The following is a 25295-nucleotide window of genomic DNA, read 5'->3' on the forward strand; positions in this document are numbered from 1 at the left end:
GTCTTTTTCTTTTTTATATCCAAGTTTTTTAAAAATTTGATGGTAATTTGAAATGGGTTACGTTATGAAGGATTTTCAGTTATTCAAAATTTTGGCTATTAAAAAAAACTGTTTAAAAAAAAAGCTTAAGCAGCGTTGATTAACGTCTTGATGAGTAAGGTAATGTCAATTAATTGTTTAAACTTCATATATTCTTTTGTATTTGAACTTTCTTACTTTTTTTTTTAAGTTTTTTCCAAAATAGTTTTGAAAATGCGACAGTTTTGAAAATGGACGGTACGGTTTTGAGCCTAAGTTCATAATGTTCTGAGCAGAGCCATACTACCGCAAGTGCAACAAGTGCAATCGCACTGGGCCCCCTATATTTATAGGCCTTGTATATTAAAAAAAACTTTTTTCCAATAGCGTAAATATTGAAGATGAAAAAAAGTATTTAAATACCCATTATACAAGCAATTCTCAAGAAAGATGTTTCAGTGACACCTTTTTTTATGATTATGCACATAAAGGAATACGGTTATCATGAATCACATGATAACCGAACATGAATCTTCAAAGGGACATCTTGAATCAGCGTGTAAATGGACAATTCTAGAATTTAACATTAAACACAGAACAGAAATGGATTATCTCAATGAAGATGTGTTCAATAAAGAAAAACCCAGATGGCGACTAATTTTGAAATGTGTCATAAAAGCGCTATTGTTTTTATGTTAAAGAAATTGTAGTAAAAAAAACTCTTTGAACCAAATAATAATGATTGTTTAGGAGTAATTGAATTACGTTCTGATTTTGTTTCAGAACTCAAAATGCATTTAAAATCAATCACTGAAACGGACAAAAGTGTTACATCATTTTTTTCGGTGAAAATTTAAAACGAAATTATCTTACAACTAAATTCTAGAGTTATACATATATTAGTCAATAATATTAAATCGTCGAAATACTTTTCCATAACGATAAACTCTGCACCGGATTTTGAAAAAAACAACTGTTGTCCACCATTATTCGGTAAAATAGCGGACCAAAAACCAAGTGCCCAAGAAAGTTTCTTAAACTTTGTAAAAAAAATATGGAGAAAGTTTAGCAAACGTCCTTATTGAGAAATATTAGGAATCAAAATTGCTGATTGACGAGGTCAGTCGTATGATAACGCAAGTAATATGAAAGGAGAATATATGGGAGTAAAAAGTCGAATTTTAGAAGTCAACAACAAAGAATGGAATAAGCCGTGTGGTAGATATAATATCAGTTTAGTTATAAATGATAGTGTTAAATCACTGTTAAAAGTCAGAATTTATTTCATTGTATTAGACAATTTATATGAGATCTTTGCTGAATTAACAAAGCGATGGGCTAATCAAGTAAAATATTTAAAAAGAAGACGCAAAGCAATATTTAATGGGAAAATCGCTTTAAAAGTATAAAAATAGATAAGAATAAAGAAATTAGTCTTGCGCTAGATAAAGTTAAAAAGAACTACCCAGATTGCAAAACTCTTGCTGCATCTTTAGAAAAATAAATAAACTCTTATGATTTTGTTGCCACAAACAATTTGTTATCATTTGTTATCAAAGCGTGACATTTTCAGTCAATTGCTTCAGCAAAAATATATGGCTAATAATATTGCATTACAAAATACAAAGACTATGGTATTAGCGTTTGATGATTTCAAAAATAATTTTGGGCAGATTATAAAAGGAGCACGAAAAGCGTCGGTACCCACTTTACCCTTACCAAAACGAAGAGTGCGTGATTTTAAATGATTGGCAGACTTGTTATAATACAGACCATAAAAATAAAGCAAATGAGAAATATGACGATATTGATGGTATACCAAATGAAAAAATTAAACTAACAGGCAAATAATTAACCTTCTATTTTGAGATATATTTTAGAAGATTAGTTATGCTATTGTAGAGAGTTATTGTATCATATATCGAATAGTTTCAACAAAAAATTACTGTTGCTTATTGTGAGCGAATTGTGAGAAATTATATCCTTTTCAAAGCTAAAAATTATTGAAAATTGTCACAAAATGAAAATGTCATAGGAAAAACTTTCAGGATTAACAATACTGTCGATAGAAAATATAACTGCCAGAACAATCGATTACAATGATATAATTTATATTATTGTCAGAATCGATTACAATAATATAATATAATGGCAATATTTAAGTGAGTTTGATACTTACCTATTAGAAAGAAACAAAGAAATGTGCCGTGAAAAAATGTCTAATAGCAAATTTTTGTAAATTTCAAGTTTCAACATTAAACACAGAACAGAAATGGATTATCTCAATGAAGATGTGTTCAATAAAGAAAAACCCAGATGGCGACTAATTTTGAAATGTGTCATAAAAGCGCTATTGTTTTTATGTTAAAGAAATTGTAGTAAAAAAAACTCTTTGAACCAAATAATAATGATTGTTTAGGAGTAATTGAATTACGTTCTGATTTTGTTTCAGAACTCAAAATGCATTCAAGTAAAGTTCAAGAGTTTGCTTTTAAAGTTAACATTACATCCCAGGGGCGGATGCAGTATTTTTTGTTGTTTAAGATACAAATTTTTTTTAATTTTTTGTGGATAAAAAAAATACGTTACCAACACGTTGAAAAAATATTTTTTTTTACTTTTTTCAAATTAATTCATATTCATTGATAAATTTTAAATTTCATAGACTAATCTTTTAGCGTTCATGTAATTATGAATGTATAAAGTTCGCATCCCTCCCCCCTCTCAAATTGAGGCTACAAATTTTAAAAGGTCATAGTTTGAACGCTAGAAGATAGTTGTATGAAATTTAAAATTTATTGATGAATGTAAATTAAGTTAACTAAACTTGTTGCTCTCACATTTGGGGAAGTTGCGGCCAAAATTTTAGGGCTTTTTTGTTCGCTAATCTAATCACAACTAATCAGCTAGTTATCACAAATTTTGGCAAATCATCCTTATTTGATATAAGTATAAACACATAAATGTTTGGAGTTTGCTTCATGTCTGGAAGTTAGCTATCTCAAACAACAACAAATGTTGGGTCCGCCCCTGCATCCAAAGTTTTGTCACCTATTTGCGTCGCAACTTGTTTAAAATTACATCAATAGCAGAAAAAACTCTACTAAATTCTACGTTCATTGGCCCAACTGTAAAAAGAAGATTTTAAACCTGTTGGAAATTTTTTTTGCACACCTTCATCATTGAAGTGCTTCATTTCTTTTTGTAGACACTTGATTATATTGCCGGCACGTTCTTGTTGTTTCCCAACAATCTAGTTCATTTACGAACGAGTTAGTTTATCTTTTTTTTTCATTAACGTCTTAGAATTTACTCTCTAAACAATCTTAACTTCACTAACCTAAAAGTGAAGAATTTCCTGAGAACCCTGAGTCCTTTTGAATTTACAATACCCACACAGTCAAATAAGAATAATCACGGAAAGTTGAAATTTTTTAAGTTTTTAATGTCATCTTAACTCCGTTCTTTTTGCATTGATGGTTCTTTTAACGCAGTAAATTCTTTGTACAGTGATAGCTTAATTTTACTCAGCTTGTCAAACATAAACTTTTTTTAAAATAAGTTAGCATCCTTGCAACAAAGTGAGTAAACGGCTAATTTTACCAACAAAAGTGCTGCAATAGTGGCTAGAACTGATTCAAAATAAAATGTATACTTAGTTTTAAATCAATATCTGATTATCTGCAATTAAGCAATGATTTAGCAAATTTGATTACCTGCAATTAAGCAAAATTTGAGATTTACATAAATCTGTAGTACCTAACTTTTAAACGGCGAACGTTTAAATATTGGCACAGTTTTTTTAAATTTTTGTATAAATGGACTAATTTGACTGTGTTATGTTTGTACCTCGTTCCTGTATTTTGTAATCCATTACAAATCCTTCTTTATATGTATTTACAATTTTTTCAAAGGCAACATAGTTTTCAATAATTTTGTATTGGAATATGAATCGATGTCAGTTGATTTATTTAAGTTGACCTATTTGTCTTTAGTTGTTTTTTTTTTTTATATAAAACATCTGCAACTGCAAGTTGAACTACAAGAAACAAACAAAAAACTGAACAGTCGGTATTAATTTTCTTACTTTCTCCATAACTCTTGCACTGTCGTTTTTTAACTAATGGTATTCTTTTTCAACAACAAACCATACTAATTCAATTTTTTACTTAAAATTGCGAGGCATTTTTTTACAGGTAAACTTCCATTTATCCGGAGAAGTCCTAAATTACAAAACTTTGACTACGACTACGATTCACGTTTAAGTATAGCCAGTTACTTAAAGAAGTCCATTCATTGAAAGTAAAACTAAACTTTTGTCATTCTAGTTTGATTCTGCTAGTTAGTCTGTTGTAGTGTTTTTAAAATGTTCAGTAATATTTGGGGAGGTGGATCAGATTTTGAAATAAATTTACCGAGAAGTTCAATAGCATGTCGTTTTCGTAATAATACATAGTGTTTGGTTTTTAAATGGCCGCTTGTCGTGCTACTTGCTATTTCTATAATTTTTGCACACTTCTTATCTTTGCATTATGCTCTTTGCTTCTTTGAGAAAGAAAAAGCAAAACCGAATTTTTTATTTCCGTCTTTTGAATGATTTATAAACTTCCTTATCTCACTCTTCATCGGATCAATTAGATTTTTAACTAAAATTTATAAATGATTATTATATAAATTAATTGAATTTAAATATTAAATCTAAAACTTTTATACATTAAATCTTCAAACTAGCCAAAATTTTGATCGGTAAATATTTTAAAAAAAATATCAAAGAATAATTTTAAACTTTTAAATGTAATGATTTTTGGAATGATTTAAACTCTGAGTTTCATCAATAAGTTAAATTCAGAGTTTGAAATTTTCTATTTTTTATTTTGGGTTTTTACTCAAGCAAACAGTTTAAAATATTAGATTGAATAAAAAAAAATAATAACCAACGAGTGTAAACGACTTTTTGAAATTTATAGTTTGAAATGCGACTAAGCAGTGTGTACTGCATATAGATATAGATATTTACATAAATGTTGCTTCACTTTAAATAAAATTTTTGTTAAACTAATATATAAAAAGTAAATGAAAAATCCAAATATTGTTTAGAATAATGATTAAAACAACAACGACTAAAATACCGAAACACTGGTATTTAAATCATTTAATACCGGTATTCAAAACTGAAAAAAAAAAAAAAAAAAAAAAAAAAAAAAAATATATATATATATATATATATATATATATATATATATATATATATATATATATATATATATATATATATATATAGACGCACACACATGTCTTTTTTACGCATTTTTACATTATTTTTAATGTAACAACTATTTTTTATTGTTTAATACGGTTTTTAGCATTAAAGATATAAAACATGTTTAAAAATAAAACTTGTTTTAACGTTAGGATAAACGGGGTATATAAAAAGCTTTTATAAGACACTGTTTTGTTATCCAACGTTACAAGATAAATGCAAATAAAAATATTATGATAAGAGAAGGAAGAGAAGTGTTTATTTTTATAATGTAAATAATAAAAATTGTCATAAAAAGATTAGTATTATATAATCAGTCCAAAATTTTAGAAATTCTTCTTCTCTTAGAAATTTTTCTTCTCTTAACTTTTCAAAGTTTTATCTACTATTTGATGTTACGATTTCCAAATATCGATGTTGAACATGAGAAAGTGACGCGTAATATAGCAATTTAAAGCACTAACTATTTTCAATCCAACTATGAAAATACATTCATCGCATTACGATTGTTGTATTTACCTTTAAACTTTAAACTTTAATCTGAGCCAATTCAAGTGAGAGGCTTTCTTGCAATTCTTTAACTTTAAATTCCACATTTTTGAAATACAAACAATATTTTACAAAAAATAAGCAATCAAACATTTCGTTTAACGGAAAAAAAAAAGACAAATGTTCAAAATAGTTTTTGCTTTTTTTTTCTTTATCTTTTTTATTTTTTTAATATATCTTTATAAATAATAATGTAAATATTTATTATAAATATTTTTATGCTTAGATCGTTAGTAAACAATGAAACTCAACTAATTACAAGCAAATATTTGTGTGTACATTTTGGTTGTTAACCTATTATTAAAATTATATGTTAGGTAGTTTTTTATGTTTTTTAGCCTTATAAAAAACTTAAGTCACGGCAAAAAATGTTTTTAAATAATACCTGGGAAGGAGCCTTCAAATGTTTATTCACAGTGCTTGTGACACTTTTCACAGTCATTTTAGGTCGATCTTTAGGTTATGAATTACGTTTATACTTCTTTCATTTATCAGCAAGTTAATTCAGATTAGTCAATTTTATTTTTTTGCTGGAAAGAAAAATTTAAAAGTTTAATATTGAATATTGTTGTTTATGAAGCATTAAGTGATATTTTTTTTAAATAAGCCACATACGCAACCCTGTTAAAACACGCTCATTCTACATCCATGGCTACTACGCCGAAGTATCGAAGTAAAGGTTAATTTAGATTTTTTTAAATTTCATTTTTTTTTAAAAAACAACAACAAAAATTGTAGTAAAAATGTTAAATAGTTTTTCTTTCATAAAAGTTTTTCTATTTTTATATTTAAATTCAATTCAATAGGTTTTTAAAACAGTCTTCTGTTCTGTTATAGTTGAAAATTCGGTGATAAATGTTTACACCAATTCAAAATTGACATAAAAAGTAGAAAAAAGAATTTTTAAATTTTAAATTTAAATTTAATAAAAAGTATAGGTTTACTTTTTTGTCAATTAGATTTTAAAATGATACCGTATAATAACTGTGATAAGTTCTTAGTATTTTATAAAGGTTTTAGGAAATCAATTCTTAATTAATATTCAAATTTTTGATTTGTTAAAAAAAATAAAAAAAGATTTTTAACTTTGATGTTGAAAATCACAAATAATAAATAGGGCAATTATGGTGTAATTTTTTTATTTGGTTTTTTTTTACTATATTTTGGATAAGTTTCAAATAATATTGCAAGTAATTTAATTTAAAATCTCAGATCATACTAGTTTTTTTTCTACACTTTTAAAGCTTCAGAATCTTAAAAGCGTTAAGCATTTAATTTTAGAGTATTTTAAATATTTTCAAAATAATCGTTTTGAATGCCTTATTATTATTATTTTTATTTATATGCAAGTTTCTGGAAGAAAAAAAAACACGGCCAAATATGGAATTAATGTGGTTCTTTATTAATTAATATTAGAGTTTATATACGATAATCATTTTTAGGTATACCAGGTATACCGAGTAAACTTTCATTCTCTTAATTTTGGTCATCTGCGGAAAAAGAATCCACCCAGAGGTAAACTTGCGTTCAATAAAGAAAGTGCTTTATGCCATAATTTTCTATTTCACCAAATAGTCTGACTACCACACCCAGAACCATTTTGTCCTCGCAGAAAATCTGGTTGGTACCAACCATATTTTATGGTTGGTACTAGGCTCTAAATTAAAACAATTACAGGCTCAATTCTGCCAATCATTATTCAGATAAATGATGATCAAAATGCTTATATGGCATAACCAAGATGCTAACAAAGTATCTAATGGGTTTATTTTGGCTCATGTATTAAAATGTGTTTTTGCTTTCAAATCATCAGTTGAAATAGGAACATATTCAATTATTTTGACATTGATGGTGCAAAGGGTGCTTTGAGACATTTTTGTTTACATGGTGCGGTTTTTTGTGGATTTTTGTTTATAATCTACAAATGTCAATCTTTTTGTTAAGATCTCTATAAAACATCTAAAAAAAAATTGAAATTTATAATCTGACACTCATAACTCATCGTTTAGTTTAAAAAAAATCCACCAATCCAAAAATCCAAGATGGATTAAAATAGTAATGAAATAAAAGTTTAAGTCACATGACAATGGTTAACTCAAGATACCTTGTTTTAAATTTAATTTAAAAATGCATTTATTGGATAGCTTGTCCACCATTATAGCTAATTTAAAAAAAAAGATTTTTTCTTATTTTAATTAAAATTCTTTGAGTAACCCACATTTAAAAGTTGTATTTATTTGGAAAATTGTTTTTTTTTGTTTGGTTTTGAACCGTCTTAAGCTTACTAAGTTTCAACTTACTAAGTCGACAGGTTTGTCAAACTCTATCAACTTACTTAACTTGATACAGTTTAACAAATATTGCACAAAATTTTTTAATGAAATTTAAAACTTTACGAAAAAAAAGTATTGTATTAAAAATCAATAAGATAATCGGGTTTTAAAAAAAATAATGCGCCTTATCTCAGGACAATACAGTGTTTCTTTGGCAATGCAAATGCATGCTCGCTTTTTTAAAACTTAAAATCTTAAACAGCCTTGTTTTTCTCGCTTATAAAAAGCAAACTTTGGACATTCCAAACCTATTAGTCCCTAATTGAATTTAGCCCTAACCTTAACCCTGATTCTAACACTAGGAACGTTTATTTAAGCCTATCCTTGTGTCAGTCGATTTATGTACATTTGTTTCAAAATTGATGTATCGAAAATTTATTTATTTTAAATTGTAAATAAGCTTTAACAATGACGACAATAAAAATTGGGTTACGTAATTGAAAAAAAAGATTTTTTTAAATGATTAAATTCAGAAATAATAATATTTTTTACTCTGTAAAATGCAAAGCTAGAACTGTGAACCGGTAAAATGCGAACTTTTGAGACTGGAACGCCATGTTTGAATGCAGCTTTTCTCAGTGATATTTTACTTTCTTTCATATCAGTTAATGTGGCTTGTATATCGTCTTTCTTGTATGTTTTTTGAGTGAGTGATGATTATATTGAGAAATAATATAATAATTGGATTTTAATGAGTAAGAGCTGATATTAACAAATAACATTATAGTTCATTTTTAATTAAACCGGAATTAACATTAAGTTAATTAGATAAAGATTGGCGCTTAGTCACTTGCGAAAAACTAAACTAAGTAATTAATCGAATGTGCGGTTTTATAAGAAAAGGGAGTTTTTTTTACTTTTTTGATTTTTTATTTAACTTTTTGTTCTAGCTGCATAAAAATTATACTATCAGAATTAAATTTAAATTTCCAACAGGATAGTGCTAAAATTATTTTTACATCAGTTTCGTTTCAAGCGCTATTTTGTTCGCAACGGATCGAAAATATATAAAAAATTTTGACTCCCCATTAAAGTTGTATAAAAAAAGAAAAAAATGGAGTTAAATTGGCATATAGTTTTATCAATTCGAATAGAGGAGATAGTTCTGTATTTTAATCTATTTTTATTTTTTTCATAGCCATATCCGTTTAGTTTTTATTTGATAATTTCGATCAGTGTGCGGAATGATATGGTGTGCGGTTTGACCCGGTTTTACTCTATACATTTTTTGAACCCTTTAATCTTTTTTTTGTTCGAAGTAAGTCTTTGTAGTAATAAACTGGAAATATGTTCCCACATTAAAAATTTAAAAATTCTTTTTTCTATACCTTTTTCTTTTATTCACTTTTTCTTCAGAGCAAGCATTTGTAATTTTAAAATATAAAATGTTCATAAGTTAAAATAATTTTGAAATATATTCACAAGTTTGAATAAATTTTTTTTTCTAAACATTTTACTTTTAATCACGTTTTCGTTTCAGTTGTTAACTAGTTTATTTAAAATATAACTTTATTTTTATCCATTTAAATTTGAGTTTTAGGAAGGAGAGTGTAATTGAATTTTTTTATAGGGGGGTTGGGGATCTCTGGAAGTTTGATAAGTTGTTTACAAGTAGGAGGGGGGAGGGGGAGGTAAAAATCGCCAAAAAATTCTTGACAAAGTTAATGGAGAGCATCTATACAATTGTAAGATTTTTTCGAGTAATGGTAGCTCTAAAGTTTGTCAACTCTGAAACACTACTGAAACGTTGTTGGAAAACATTTTAGTTTACCTTAGTTAGCAGCTAGACAATTAGTTTTTCGTTTAGCTCCGTTTTTTTTTTTTAATTTTAAAACTTTTTTAAAGGGTTTAAATTTTAAAGTTAAAATTAACATTTATTCCGGGTTTTTTTTTCAATTTTCAGAAAAACAGGATTTTTTTTAGCTGTTTATAACAGCTGTTTCTCAAAAATTTAGCAATACTTTTTTAAAAGTAAAATATTTGGTTTTTAAAATAATAAGTTAGAGAAAATGGAATACTGAAGAAATACTACTATTGCTTTTTCAATTCATTTAAAATGTCGAATTAAGTTTAATCCGATGCATATCTGACATTAATATAAAATGAACAAATCCTATCAATTTATTTCGAAGTTTAAACATTAGGGTGGAGCGATTTTGAAAATTTTTGAAATTTGATTTGCCTGAGCAGCAAATCAATATCTTTTGGTGAAAAAAGAACCTTACTCTTTTTTTTTTTAGTTTAGATGAGTTCTTGAGGTTCCTCTTTGGATTCTAAATTTTTGATGGGTCCTAATATTGTTAAAGTTTTTTTTTTCTAAACTATATCAACTTGATACTTAAAAGAAGCAAAATAATATGCTGATTTTGAAATAATATTTGTTTTTATTAAAAAATTAAAATTAAAAAAGTAGAGTTGTTTTTTTCATTAAAAACCCCCGTCCTCAACAAAACGGGGGTTTTAAGGTATATTTTTGCAAGTATTTTTTTCAATAAAAATTTTTTTTTGATAAAATTATTATTTATGAAACAAGCATTTTTTTCTGCTTTTTTTGAGTCCAAGGTTGATATGGTTTAGAAAAAAAAAAAATTCAAAAATATTAGGACCTGTCAAGAATTTAAATTCCAAAGAGAACCCTCAAGATCTCATCAAAATCAAAAAATATTTTTTTACTTTTATCTTATAATTAATAGACATTGATTCGTGTCTCAGTAATACTTGTTTTTAAACTTTTTTTTTTTTGCTATGAAAATCGCTCCACCCTATTAAACATGCTTTGACTACAAAACTCATTATTATTGTCAATTGATTGATATTGACTTTTTTTTATGTCTTTAAAAGCGTTGACCGATAAAGCGTTTAAAAGTTATGCTGCTCTTTGTAATTAAATAATACAAACCGTGTTTGCAAAGTTCATCAAGTTTTGGAAGCATTCGTACTAAGCAGACGAAGCACAGAAGCTTGAATATTGGCTTTTAGATATGATAATAATTGGATTTTAGATCATGAATTGAAGTTCTGGTTGTGAAGAAAACAATATGTATTACAAAAAAAAAACTTAATACGTTTAGCTATTACCTTTTAAGTAAGTTAAATAAAAATGTTGAACTTTTTTATGCTGCAAAAAGCCGTTGTTTACATTAACCAATTGCCAAAAGTGTAAAAAAATCGGGTAGTTTTAAAATTGGTCAATGATGGTGGAAAGTTACGCTAGGTGAAGTGAAGATTCCACAATTGAAATTGTCAATAGAAAAAAATCTAGATTTGTTAGTTAAAAAAGTATGGATAAAAGATTACTATAATACTTACAAAGCCAATGGCTCTGACAAATTACGGAAAAACATATCACATTATCAGAGTGCATGTCAACATACGAAGACATCAGGCATACGTTTATACTATAAAAAAGGTGGAAGGTTTTTGATTTACTTAATACAAACTTAAACTTACTATAGCTTAAGGCTAATTAAATGTTTTTATGCGTATGCGAAAAAAAAAAAGAAGAAAAAAAACATTATAAAAAAAAAAAATAATAAAAACGCTAGCAGCAAAATTAAAATAATTTTTGAACAAACCAAAAGAAATTATTTAAAACAACTTTAGATTGTTTTAAATAATTTCTGCAAATGATTAATAATCTGTACGGAGCATTTTCAGATTAATAATAATTTATATGAATAGTTAATAATATCTGCCAGTAATATTTTCTCTACTATTTTTCTCTTTAAAGTTGCTCTTAGATGACAGTTTTGACCCCTCCCCAACGTCTAAGTAACAGTTTACAACGCTTAAATAACTCCCCCCCCCCGCCAAATTACGCAACAAATTTGAGGCTATTTGTCATCAACTTATTTAAATAGGGATTAACGCAGTGGACATACAATAACTGAACAAAATAATAGTAGTCACAGTGCGGTGTACATACAGCGACTGAAAGTTTTTGTTTGACCAGGCCCTCTTTTAATCAAAAGAAAGATTTTTTTAAATTCAAAAATTACTAAAAAAAACTTTTTAATTGTTGCGTAACACAATCGGATATCCAGCACGCACACACACACCCGCTTTGTAAAAAGTCACGTAATTTGTGAACAACCCCTTATTTTATTTATTGTCTTCTACACTGTTTCGGCAGGGCAGCGGAAAACAAAAGTTAGTTAAGCAATATCAACAGATCTCATGAACGGTAGGTCGGATTGACATAATTTGTTCATTGTTGGAATTAAAATTTAGCCTGCTAAAAATTGGTTGGGATAAAAGTACATTTTTTAAAGTTTTTTTTAAAGGGTATTATCTCATGTTTACCGAGCTGCTCAACCTAATCCAATGGGGTAAGTTGGGCATCTGTATGGAGAAAGTTGAGCAATCAACAAGTAAATAAATATGCATTATTTAAAACTTGAATAAATCATCAATAAAACTATCGTCAACAGTAAACGTGTTTACGGTTTATAAACTTTTCATTTTTTACACTCTAATGACGTAAGTAAGAAAGTAAGTAAAAAAAAAAAAAAATAGTAAGAAAGTGTTATAAAATATAAAAATATTATTCCATACAACTATTGAACTTTGAAGCACAATTTAAAAACTACTAATACATACAATATATACATAATGTAGTGCAAAATTCTTTCATGAAATGTTTCTTTGTGTTTGATAGTTTAGTTTTATTATTTTTTCAAAGGTGCTCAACTTACCCTACTAGACAACAAAGGCGGATCCAGACCATGTCGTAAGGGGGGCAATTTTAATTTTTTTTTTTCGATTTGGGGATGCAGACAATCTGGTAAGGAGGGAGGGGGAGGCAATTTTCAGATTTAATGATTTGTAAGCAAGCAATCACACAACTTTGAATTTGCGCCACATAGTTTTTTTTAAATTGTGATTTTATTTAGACAGCCTAACTATATTATTTCCGTTTTCAAACAACTTGCTGTGTTTAATACAAAAACTACAAAAATGAATATTTTTAAAACTTTCCAAAGGTGAGGGCCCCCCTCCTAACGATCCGCCCTTGCTAGACACATTAGTAAGGTTTTAAAGAGAACAATAAGAATTAGGAAAAAACGACTAATTATGTTTGCAAGTCCAATAAATTGATAAAATATCAACACTTAAGTAATGGCAGTAAAAAAAAGTTTGCAAGCATCTACGAGAAAATTTGCAAAAAAATTCTTTTTAATTATTTTGGTTTAAAAAAGAAAAAGTGCTCCTGCATTTTATTCGACTGCCGTACAACAACCTTTTGTTGTGCATTGTGTAACCATCCTAAATCCTTGGCTTTCATCCATTAATTGTTTTCTCACGCGATGCTTAGTTTTTGAGATATTTTAGTTGCCGAACTTAGCTATGCTCAACTAACACCGCTTTACCCTAGATGTGTTTTTGTAACAAAAAAAATAAAATATATATTGATGGTTCAGATATCGCCGGCTTTGTAGCTTCTGATTCGACCGGCCCACCGGTAAAACCGTTACAGGCAGCAGGCAGTGCCATTTGTTCTATAGTTTGTATATTGAAATGCAATTACTGTTATTACTAAAAGCTTTTTGATAAATCTAATTTAATCAAAATAAGAAATGAATTTGTTATGCCTCCTAACTGTTACGTGAATATTTTGAATTTTATGAATTTACTTATTTTAAAATCTTTTTCGCGTCTTTGGTCAGAGCTTCTTATTCTACATTTATTATCGTATATTTGTTGTTAAAATGTGCCGATAATAACACATTAATAATTTTCATGTTCTTCATGCCACGTTCTTTATGGCTTTGCTTGATCAAATATTTTTGCTTTTGTAGATAATAATTAGGAAAAAATTTTTACCACTATGTTTTTACATAATGAATTTCTTTTTTTAAAAGTTTAAAAAAAGAAATTCATATGTTGTCTCGTAAATATTTACGTATTTTCTTGTTATTGAAATTTTGCGCCAATAAAATTACGCTCAGGTTGCACATTTTTTTTCAGCGATAGTTATAACTCAAAAATATTTTAGTGCAAATGTTATTGTGAAATATTACAAAAAACGTCTTATTGAATGATTAATTAAAAGTGTTATGATTTGATTTATGTGCTCAATCTATCTATGCTTAAAAGTATCAATGAGAAAATTAATAGACAATGACCTTTTATTTAGAATAAATTTCTTTCAAATAATTTAATATTAAATACAATATTTGTTAAGATAATATTATGTTTAAACTAAATGATATTTAAAATGCATTGTGAGTTGACTGATTTATTAAATTAAAATTTATTTATAAGTATAAGTTCATTATTTTAATGACGGATGGGAAGTCCTAAAAAGCCTTATATCTTTATTTGTTTTTGGTCTCTGATGTACAGATGCTCCAAAAATGTTGAGAGACTTATGGACTACATTATGAAAAAGTACATATAGGTTTAAAGTTTAGGAATCTATTATTTTTTTTAGCGCAGAGTCCTTTGCCACCATTTTACATAAGAGCTTCTGGTTCTAAATTACAAGTTCCTGCACCTTAAATGCCCGGATTTTTTTAAGTATTTATTAAGATTATTAATTTCATAAGTCTCTCAATATTTTTATCCATCACAACAATAACCAGGAATAAAAAAAGATTTTGTATTTTAAAGAAATTATAGTCCTTTTTGGAAATTCTCTGTCCCAACCTAATGATTAAGTTCACATATAACACAAATTGAAAACTCAAAAAACATAAACAGTTCAATTAAGAATTAAGATTATTCATTTTATTAAAATTAAAATTAGAATTATTGAATTATATAACAACATTCTAATGTTTTTTTTTAATACTTATAGCATGCTGGATTTAAAAATATCTTTACTTTTTATTTAGAACTTAGATATAACTTTAGCTATAATTTTTTCTGCATTTATAGATAATATTAGAATATTAGAAATTTTAGTATAACCCTATTGACCCACTTAAGCAAATTTTTTTGGGTGCAATTTCTAGCTTCAATAATTTTAAGTAGATCTTGTAATTCCAACATTTTATTATATATTGACTCAGTTTCACACAATTTTATGGTTTTTGTTTCTACTCCATCATCATCCACCTGTATTAATAGCTACTATTGCATGTTTTTAAGGTATAGATCTGCCTAGTCTTTGAATAATAAATTATTTCATTTCATTTTGGTTATGAACATGAAGTTGACTGTCTAAAAACTAAGTTGGGCGTCACTAAATCTAGTTAAGCTGTTAATATATTTTAAGGAGTGGAATCTCTTAAATCAAAGTTTGTGGGTATCAAAGTACCAAATGAGACATGACACATATACATGATGAAGTTTCTGATCACTTTATCAGTGTGAAGATATTAGTACCCTTTTTAAATAAATCTATGTTAATCACAATTCATTGACAGACAACCTTTTGCTTTTTTAGCTTTTTCAAACCTTTTTTATCTGACAAATAAAAATCTATATGTAATTCTTCTAATAATTGTTGCTTTTTATATACTCTTTTGGGTATTTCAATTTAATAAATGAATTAACTAAATGCTAAGTTGGTAGTTCTGAATATCAAATACAAAATCAAAATTAGTATAATAATGGTGTTCTAAAGATATTGAGATTTTTAAGAAAAGCAAATTTTTTATAAACTATCGTTTGCCTAGAATTTGCAATAATACAGCTAATATCACTTCATAAAAAAAGATTTCCTTATAAAAAAAGCCTAAAATTAATGTAACTGCATGTAAAATGTTTTTGTTCGCAGAAAATAAAACTGCAAAGCAAGCTTAAAGAAAACTTGTTCATGATTTTTGATTAGGAAAAAAAGCCTTAGTTTCTAGGAAAAAATAAGAACTACAAAAAGCTAGAAAATTTTATATTCAGTTTCTTTAGAACACTCTACCTCTGTCAAAACTGCAATTGAAAATAGATACTAAGACAGGCTGAATACAGGTATAAGCAATATGTATTTTGTGCTCCATATGTAGTGATGATAAAATAATTCAAAAGAGAAAGTTAAACATAACATAGATACATTATAACTACTTAATATAAATTAAATAAAGTAATATAAACAAATCGTTGTAATTTTAAATACAACTTTATTAGTCAAAAAAGATTTTCAATATAAGGTATTAAATTATTATTGAGTTAACTATTCAGAATCAAATTAACTATTTATAGGGTGACCATTGTCCTGGTTTTTATGTAGGAGAGCACAGCGCTAAACTAATTTAATTAGTGGTCACTAAAACTATTTAGAAATTAGAGTTTAAAGTTGTTACAAATATGTTATAGATCCAGGTGCAATTGGAAATGGAAGAAAAATAAGCCAAACAGTCTTTAGTCAAGAACAACAAATACTCATAGATGGTAAAGGTAAATGTTATGTTTTATTTTGTTTATTTTACATTTAGTGGTTAGTCCTCAGGACTAGTTGTTAAGCCCTTGACAACTGGTTTGAAATGTTAACTAATGAATTACCAATTAATATTATTAAGTAATAATTCTAATAACTGATTAATTTGCTAGTAAATCTTTATTTTAGTAATTTTAGTGGGATATCCAGCACTTTTTGATGTTTGAGCCAAACTTCTAGATTAGGTTTATACTTATGTCAAATAAGGATGCTTTGATGCTTTTATGTCAAATAAGTATGAAAAAATGACAATGATTGGAATCTGGAAACAAAAAAAGCCCCAAAATACGTAGCTTTTTAAAATTGTAAAAATCAATGTAACATAAACTGTTTTGTGATGTCAGTGAACACTATACTGCACTAAGTTATAAATTAGAGTTTTTAGCAATTATAAAAGTTGTTAGTCTGAAGAATAAAATAAGCTAAAAAGATTGACAAAAGGATAGCAAACTTAAGACCCAAAATACTGTTTAACTTTTTACAAAACTTTTCGCAAAACTGTTTAATGTTATGCAAAAAAACAAGTAAAAAGATGTTACAACTTTTAGGTTGGATTTCTGCGAATCAGTATTGTGAATTATTGAAAATTTTAACATTATGTTGTGAATTCAATACTCATTACAAAAAAAAGAAGAAGTTCCATTAAAAGCGTTCTACTCAGGGAAATAAAGGTGTTTTGACACTTAATACTTAACTTACGCTATATCACTTATGTTACCATGCAATTATTAAAGATTTTCTCTAGAATCAGCTCATATCTCTGCAAAGAAAAATATTGGTGAGCTGATAATTTACAGAAAATCAGTTAATTGCTTGTGGCAGATAAGAATGTAGCCAAACCCACAACATAAATTAGAAAAACACATAGCATTAAAAAATTTCCAACCCCTTTAGCTGATATATAATGTACAAATAGAAAAGTTTAAATTATAATTATCATTATTTAAACAGCCAGTAGTTTTAAAAGTCTCATTTATTTAAGTTGCCTTTAAATATAAAAATTTGTTTTATATTTTTTTTAATGTATATTACCAATTGTTAGAAGTTATTTGTTGTTTTAAAGCAACATCAGTAGAATTGGTGGTGGAGTATTTTTTTTTTCAAGTTACAAAGCAAAAGAATTGAAATTGAAATTCCATTAATTCAAAGTTTATACAAATAATCAGTCGCTATTGTACAAAGAGATTTTTTAACAAAATTTATAAAAGTGAAAGGTTATGGAATCGAAAACAGTTTTTTCTAGAAAAATAAGAAGAAGGGTTGGAGGCAAATACATTTAATCAAATACAAATATGCAGAGATGCAGTCAAGACTAAGACCAAGGCATTTCAGCTCAAGACCAAGACTGAATGCTCAAGACCAAGAAATCAAAACATCAACCCAAGACCAAGATGTTGAAAGTTTTTACAAGACCGGGATCAAGACTTAAGTTCTAAGAAGTCTAGCACAATTCATGCTCACACATGTATGGGATAAACATGTTCTATCTGTTGACCACCCCACTTTGCACCCCTTTTTTATTTATTACTCTGGCGTAGGTGTATTTATAATACATTATTTCCAGTTTAGAATGTTGAATGCTGGATCTTCATAACTAATGGCAAGGGATTTGCTTGTGTCTTTGTTTTTATGACTTGACAACTCATTCTATTATCTCCTAATGTGCGTACAGCTCTAGAACTCAGTTTTATGGTTCTTAGGCCAAGTTTTCTGAACTCTGTTGTAGCTCTCAGAGAGACCAATTCTATCAACAGCTGTAAAATATTAGAGTACTAACAGTGCCATGTTGCGCATGGATGGTGTCCCTGTTCGTACTTTTGGTGTGTATCGTTGAGGCTACATTTGGAGCCTTTATTATGGCTTAGAGTTTGTTAATAGAAATGAGGCAATTGCTTGGACTGCTAGATAGTGTACTGAGTACCATCTGTGCTTTGAGCGAAGTTCTTTAGTCAGTTTAAAAAATGACTATCAAAAGTATCAAAAACTTCAAAACACAAAAAACCATTGTCATAACCAAGTTCTCTAAATCTATCAATCACTAATATTCGTGGTCTTTAAAGTAAATTTTCTTCTGCTGAGTCATATCTCTTACAAAGTTCACCAGTCCTACATGCTCTTTTTGAAATGAATTTTAGTTCAGGTGTCTCATCATGTGATGAGACAGCTGAACTCAAATTAGATAGTATTGATGGCTATCTTCCTTTAATTCATAAAGACTCCAATAGTCACATGCTTATCCTAGACATTTACATTCATAAGAATTCACCAATTTGTTTGGAAACTAGGTTTGAATCTGTAGACTATTCTTTTATGCTTTCGTTTAGCTCCAATTCACTCGATCACCTTTCACTATGTTCTATATCGCTCTCCTTCATCTCAAAACTGTACTCTTTTGATATTATTTCTAATCAAATTAACCAAGCCATCTCTTTATCTTTCAGGCGTTGTTGTTTGAAAATTAATGATCATTAAACTAAATGGCTTGGTTCTAGTGTCATTGACTCTGCAGGTGTTAAGGCCCGCAACTTTTGCCTTTCTCAATCTCTAACACAAATAGTCAACTTTCCAATTTGCTTTCCAAACAATCTGAATCATTTACCTTCTCTACTCGATTTACCTTTTCTATTCTTGTTTCTGATCATAGTCAGTGCTCAGTTTCTTCACATGCTTGTTTCTTATTCTAGCTAAAGCTCAGTTTCTTCACATTCACCCTTAGGTGCTTCTGATCATGGTTTGATCTCTCTAAAACTGTTATCTTGTTCTTCTTCATCCTCAAAATCCCCTTATTACCATACCTCTTACAACTATTTTTAAGCTGACTGGAACTCTTTCCATGATTTTCTTTGTGACGGCCTTCTGGTAGAAATCTTTTGTCTTCCTGCTGACAAATGTGCTACTTATGTAACTTCTTGGATTTAGGCTGGCTAGGAATCTTTTATTTCCTCTTGACAATTCCTAGTCAAGCCTCACTTTACTCCATGGTTTTTCTCATTATGCTGCTTCAATTTCCAATAGTAACCATTACTTTCATATCTATCGCCAAAATAGTTCTCTAGAAAACAGACAACTGTTTACTATTGCTAGAAACCACTGTAAAAAAGTTGTCTGATGCCAAAACCCGCTATTCTCATGTCACAAAATTTTGTATTTCATCTTAAAAATTCGACTCTCAAGACTTCCAGAGAAGCTTTAACAGTGTCTATAACAAGGGCAAATCTGTCATTCCGTCTCTCTTACATGGTTCAGATTTTGTTACTTCACCTAAAGACGAAGCTGAGCTGTTTGCTAGACACTCTTCATCATGATTCTACTAATCACATCCTACATGATATAGCCTACAAACAGGTTGATCCATTACTTGACTTTCGTATCACTCCAGCTTCTGTTTCTAAATTAATTTCCTGCTCAGACTCTTCTACAGCTTGTGATCTAGATAACATTCCTGTTATGGCCTTGTAGAAGTGCTCTTTGGAGCTGTTGTCTATACTTTCAAAACTATTTAGCAAGTGCTTATCAGAGTCTTGTTTTTCAGCCTGCTGGAAAGAAGTGTCTGTTATCCTAATTTTCAAAAATTCTGGAGAGCAATCTAACTCGTCTAACTACCGTCCCATTATTTTTCTTCCTATCATAAGATAATAACCAAAAGGTTTTATCGTGCATTAGATAAATAAGGAGATGTTAGATCTATCGTTCTCAACATTTCTATAGCCTTTGATAAAATTTGGTATGTTGGTCCTCTCCATAAGGCCTCTTCATACAGTATATCCTTTACATATTATTACTGTGTAAAAAGAATACATGAATAAATAAAATAATAATAATATAAATAATAATACCTTTAATTAAACATTAAAAAAAAATTAAAAGATTTTTTTTTAATTCTCCTAAAATAAAAAATTTCAGTTCGACCCTTGTCAAATTAATGCAATGAACCCTTATTGAGAGCGGGAAGTTGCAGTGATCTACGGTTTGTTATTAATTACTAATCCATTCATTGAGTTGATATTTTTCGTAAGAAAAAAGACAGTAGACGTCCAAGACCAATACACTAGGCTTTCGAGACTAAGACCAAGACTTTAGACTTCAAGGCCAATACCAAGTCCAAGAAAGTTAAATATGAGTCTCGAGGCATCTTGAGACCAAGACTTCTAGAGACCAAGATCTCGAGACCTACATCTCTGCAAACATGTTAGTTCTAGATTTCCAAATATAAATTCAAATACAAATATATGCAATCAAAATTTTCCAAATACAATTATTTATACTTAGGATTAACAAAAAATAAAAAGATATTTTCAAGACAAGACTGATAAAATGGTTTGCTAAATAGAATAATAAAAAAAAGTCTTCTAGCAAATATCCTATAAAAGCAAATTTTTAAGGGATATTTTTGTGTTATAAATGAAAAAATAACAATGAACTATTTGGTTTTTTCAAAAAAAAAAAAATGGTTAAACTTGTTTATGGGATTGAAAATACATTTCCATCAAATACTTATACAAATATTTAACAAATTTTTAAGTTAAATACAATACGAATACAAATACACAAATTTAGCCTATTTTTATCAAATACCAATTTGACCCCAACCCTAGCTTTAACTAACCATCTTTATTCAAAGCTTTAAATTTAAAAACATAAGACTTAATATCAACACATATATTATCAAAAAATTTTTTGGTTTTTTGATAAAACTTTTAGGGCAAAAATAATTTTATCGTGTATTTTTTGACTTGCTTTACATGAAAATTGCCAAAGTACTTTCATTAATTTCTTGAAATTTTCTTTATAAAAATAGTTAATTATTTGACCAATGATAAATTGGAGATGTCCGCTCCATTTTCAGAGTAAAATAAATTAGATGATGTAATTAAATTCACAGTGAAAATAATATCTTACAATGATGCATTTATCATGTGACATTAAAAAATATGATGACATTTGGAACCATTAAAACAACTAAAGTAAAGTAATTTTATTATTAAAAATATATTTTTAATAAATTTTGATATGTCTACTTCAATACTCATCTCTTAAAGATTGTTAAAACACAGTTTTTTTAAGAAATTTTTAACAGGTTTAACAGAGAAAAATATCAACTGCTTTAACATTTTTTGTTGTGAAACACGCCATATATATACTCAGAGTTAATAAGAAAACAGCAAATAATACAAATTCTCTTATTACAAAAAAATTCTTGAAATTTATTATGAGAAATTTTATGTATTAAGGGAATTTATTATTATCAAGATTTTTTTTTGCCATTGTAGATAGTGGCGTATATTATATATCAATATAGTACAAAACAATCATCATATAGTTGCGTTTTGTTCTCTTTTTTACAAATACTATCATGTTTACTGCTCGAGCAAGTAATCATTATTTTTCCATCAATCATAACTAAATCTTATATGATTCAATGTTCAGCTAAGCTGCATTTCTTTTCTGTATCTATTCCCTCATGCTTCATCTATTTTTTTCTGCATCATAGTTTTTTCAACATCAGTCCTTTGGAATTCTCACCCTTTTTCATGTTTTCTAACACATGGAATATGCAGTTTTTAAGTCCTTTGTCAATGCTTTCTTACTATAAAATCTGGTTAAATTTGTGAGTTGTGAAAAAATTATTTAGCAGAGTTAAAACCAAGAAGATAAAATAAATAAAAATGTACATTAAAACTAAATGCATTTATCATATTGGTTTTTGACATGGTTATTAAACATGACTGCTTTTTTTTTTGAATAATGGTTTTGCTTTAATGTTTTAAAAGCTTAAAATGATTACATTGTGTGGCTGTAAGGTTAACATTAATTATTCCACTATATGGTAACATGTTATAATATGTTGCCATAAGCAAGATAGTAAGCTTCAGTAACTGCTTACTGCTAAATAGCTTGCTTTTTCTACTTGACATTTAAAATTTGAAGAAGTTAACGATTTTTAGATTTCTTAACAGCTAAAAATTACATACTATGTTTATAAACCTTTAAAAATAAATTTTTAATTAAAATTTAATGTGCTTGAAACTATATCACCAAGTTCGTAATTTTCTTAGTTCTTAAAAACTGAAAAAATAATGTAACAAATTTTATTTTTTATTTTTATATATTTTTAGCTATTAAACAAGTGGAAGTAATTGGTGAAAAATCTCCAGAACCAATGGATTCAAAGAAAAATAGGAAATTAAGTCGTAAAAAATCGACTGACAATGTTGAATTAAACATTGCGTGTCGTAACTTAGGAACAGCTGACTTTGAAGGATGGCTAATGAAAAAAGGTTTTTTCTTTTTTTTTTCTTTCCAATCATTGTAGTGCTAAAGTATGAATTTATCTTTCTAAATATATTCATGATTTGAGCATTTTGTCTTATTTGCGAAAATCTAGTTTTTTTAATTCTGTGATGTTATTGGATGAGAAAGTGAATCAAAAGTTGGAAGTGTTTTACAATTAATAATTTTAGTATGCTATTGAATAATTATTGAACAAAATAATTTTAGAGTTTTATTGAATGAATAAAAATTAGTTTTCTTTCAATAACATTCTCTAAACTCTAAGCAAATAGAATAATTTTGTGCATATTTACAATTTAATATTACTTTATCTTCAGTACTTTTACTTTTTGATGTTTTAGCTGGTGGGCATGGCTTACGCCCACTTACCTGGAAAAGGTATTGGTGTGTTGTAAAACATGGTAATATTTATTGTTACAAAACATCTTTTGATATTGCTGCTGATTATGCAATACCTATCAAAAACTTCTCTATTGAGGATGCCGACGAGAAAAAAAAAGTGTATGTTTTTTATTGTAAATATATTTTTATTCAGTCTATTTTAACAAGCAATGAATAAAAAGCAAATATAATCTCTTAATAAGTTTAATGATGTTTATTACTTAGTATGGTTTGTTGTTGTAAAGTTTACATATAATAATATTATAATATACTACAATAATATTACATATTAATATTACAATATACTACAATAATATTACAATATACTACAATAATATTAATAATATTACAATATACTACAATAATATTACAATATACTTGTAAAGTTTACATATAATAATATTACAATATAATAATATTACAAATAATACATACTAACATTTCAGACCCGTAAAATACAGGTCTTGGTAAGTCTATTCTACACCGATCATTTCTAAACTTATACCTTACTTTAATATTTTTTATTAAACAGTATACATATTGTCAAACTTTTAAAGTTATGAATAATAAAATAATTTATAGCATAACTTTACAAAATTTTAAACTCTTTGTTAGTCGTTGCGCGAACCACTATTTAGTGGTAGAAAATAAAAATCTGTCAAGTCTTTGTTTTAAATTAACAATTAATGTTCAATACTTTATAACTTTTTGTTGTAAAATTGTAAACTTCTATAAATAAGTGGGTACAGCTTATACATTTTTTTCTTTATTAAGTTTCTATTAATTTTTTTATTAAATTGTTTCCAGGCCATCTGTAGCTTATTAGGAACCTTGCCCTGTTATTTAATTTTTAAGAAAATAAATTTTGAATGCCAAATCTTTTTTCCTATAAAAAAAAGTCTCTGTATTGTTATTGTGTAGACTTAATTAGTTACATAAGCACATAAATAACTTGAGATTCTCTATCATGACTTATGTGCAAAATATTTCTACCGCTGTTATGAAGTTTATTGCAATTTTAAGCTTTTTAAAAACTCTCTCCATTTTGTTTGTTATAGTGTATTATATTTTCATATATCAACATTAGAACTTTAAAAAATGTTTCAATTTGTTAAAGTAGAAAAGATTTTAAAACATTAATATAAAAATAATAGGATTTGAACTCTGGCATATTACTTCAGAAGGGCAGCAAGCTAACCACTTCAGCCACTAAGATACACTAAACTGCCAATTTTTAACACTGTTTAAAAAACAAAAGACAGAATGCAATGAATAACTTTATAAAACGGCAAATAAATGCTTTTAATCAAAATTAAGGGTATTTTGCAGCAATGCAATTTTTTAATAAAAGTAAAACTTTGTAAAAGTAAAATTATTTATTAAACTTCAAAAATGTTTTATTTTTTATTTTAAAAAAATGAAAGAGATTTAAAAAAATAAATATGGAAGAGCAAGGATTTGAACCACGGCATTTCACTTTAGAATGCTGTGATTTAACCACTTAAGCTACTAAGGGGTATTGTTCAAAGTATATTTTAAAACTATTTAATAAACAAAAGACTTTATAAAACAGAAAATAAATGCTATAAATCAAAGTTAAGGAAATGTTGCCGCAGTTCAATTTTAAAGTAAAATTAAAACTGTAAAACTTGATATATGTTTTAATACTACATAATTTGAAGTTTACATAAGTTAGATATTTGCATACACTTTCGTTTACATTTTTGGATACAAGCAGTGCTGTAACACTTTCTTGCCATTAACTCAGGTGTAATAGCTGCAGTGACTTCCATGTCAAACATGCACGAATGAGTAACGGCAACAGTGGCAACATTAAGTTCAGTATTGAAATATTATATGATCAAAATATGTATTATTTACTAGATTATTATATACTGCATAGTATTGCATATTATTATTAGTTGCAGTATTATAACTGTTTATGTTTATTTTTATTATTAATAGTATTATTAACTGCATTAAATAGTATTATTAAAAATTGTATTATTTCTTTGTATTATATACTAACATATTAAATAATACAACCATTAATAATAGAACAACCATTTTTCCAGTTTTTATGCAG

The 25295-nt window shown here is 27.4% G+C and overlaps 1 protein-coding gene across 14 annotated transcripts in view; it reads left to right on the top strand.

Annotated features, from left to right (window-relative positions):
* Nucleotides 1-25295, top strand: part of LOC100205121 (uncharacterized) — a 65981-nt gene that overhangs the window by 29498 nt on the left and 11188 nt on the right. For 9 of the 14 annotated variants that reach the window (XM_065793642.1, XM_065793641.1, XM_065793639.1 and 6 more), the window contains exons 4-6: nucleotides 16417-16497; nucleotides 22654-22815; nucleotides 23170-23329. In XM_065793642.1, coding sequence (XP_065649714.1) covers nucleotides 16417-16497; nucleotides 22654-22815; nucleotides 23170-23329 — 403 coding nt within the window. Of the gene's footprint in view, nucleotides 1-6139; nucleotides 6507-13608; nucleotides 13766-16416; nucleotides 16498-22653; nucleotides 22816-23169; nucleotides 23330-25295 lie in introns of those variants that run through there. The other 5 variants (XM_065793647.1, XM_065793649.1, XM_065793648.1 and 2 more) reach the window with 5 other exon arrangements.

The sequence above is a fragment of the Hydra vulgaris genome, chromosome 03, assembly GCF_038396675.1.
Source record: "Hydra vulgaris chromosome 03, alternate assembly HydraT2T_AEP".
NCBI classification, from domain to species: Eukaryota; Metazoa; Cnidaria; class Hydrozoa; order Anthoathecata; family Hydridae; genus Hydra; species Hydra vulgaris.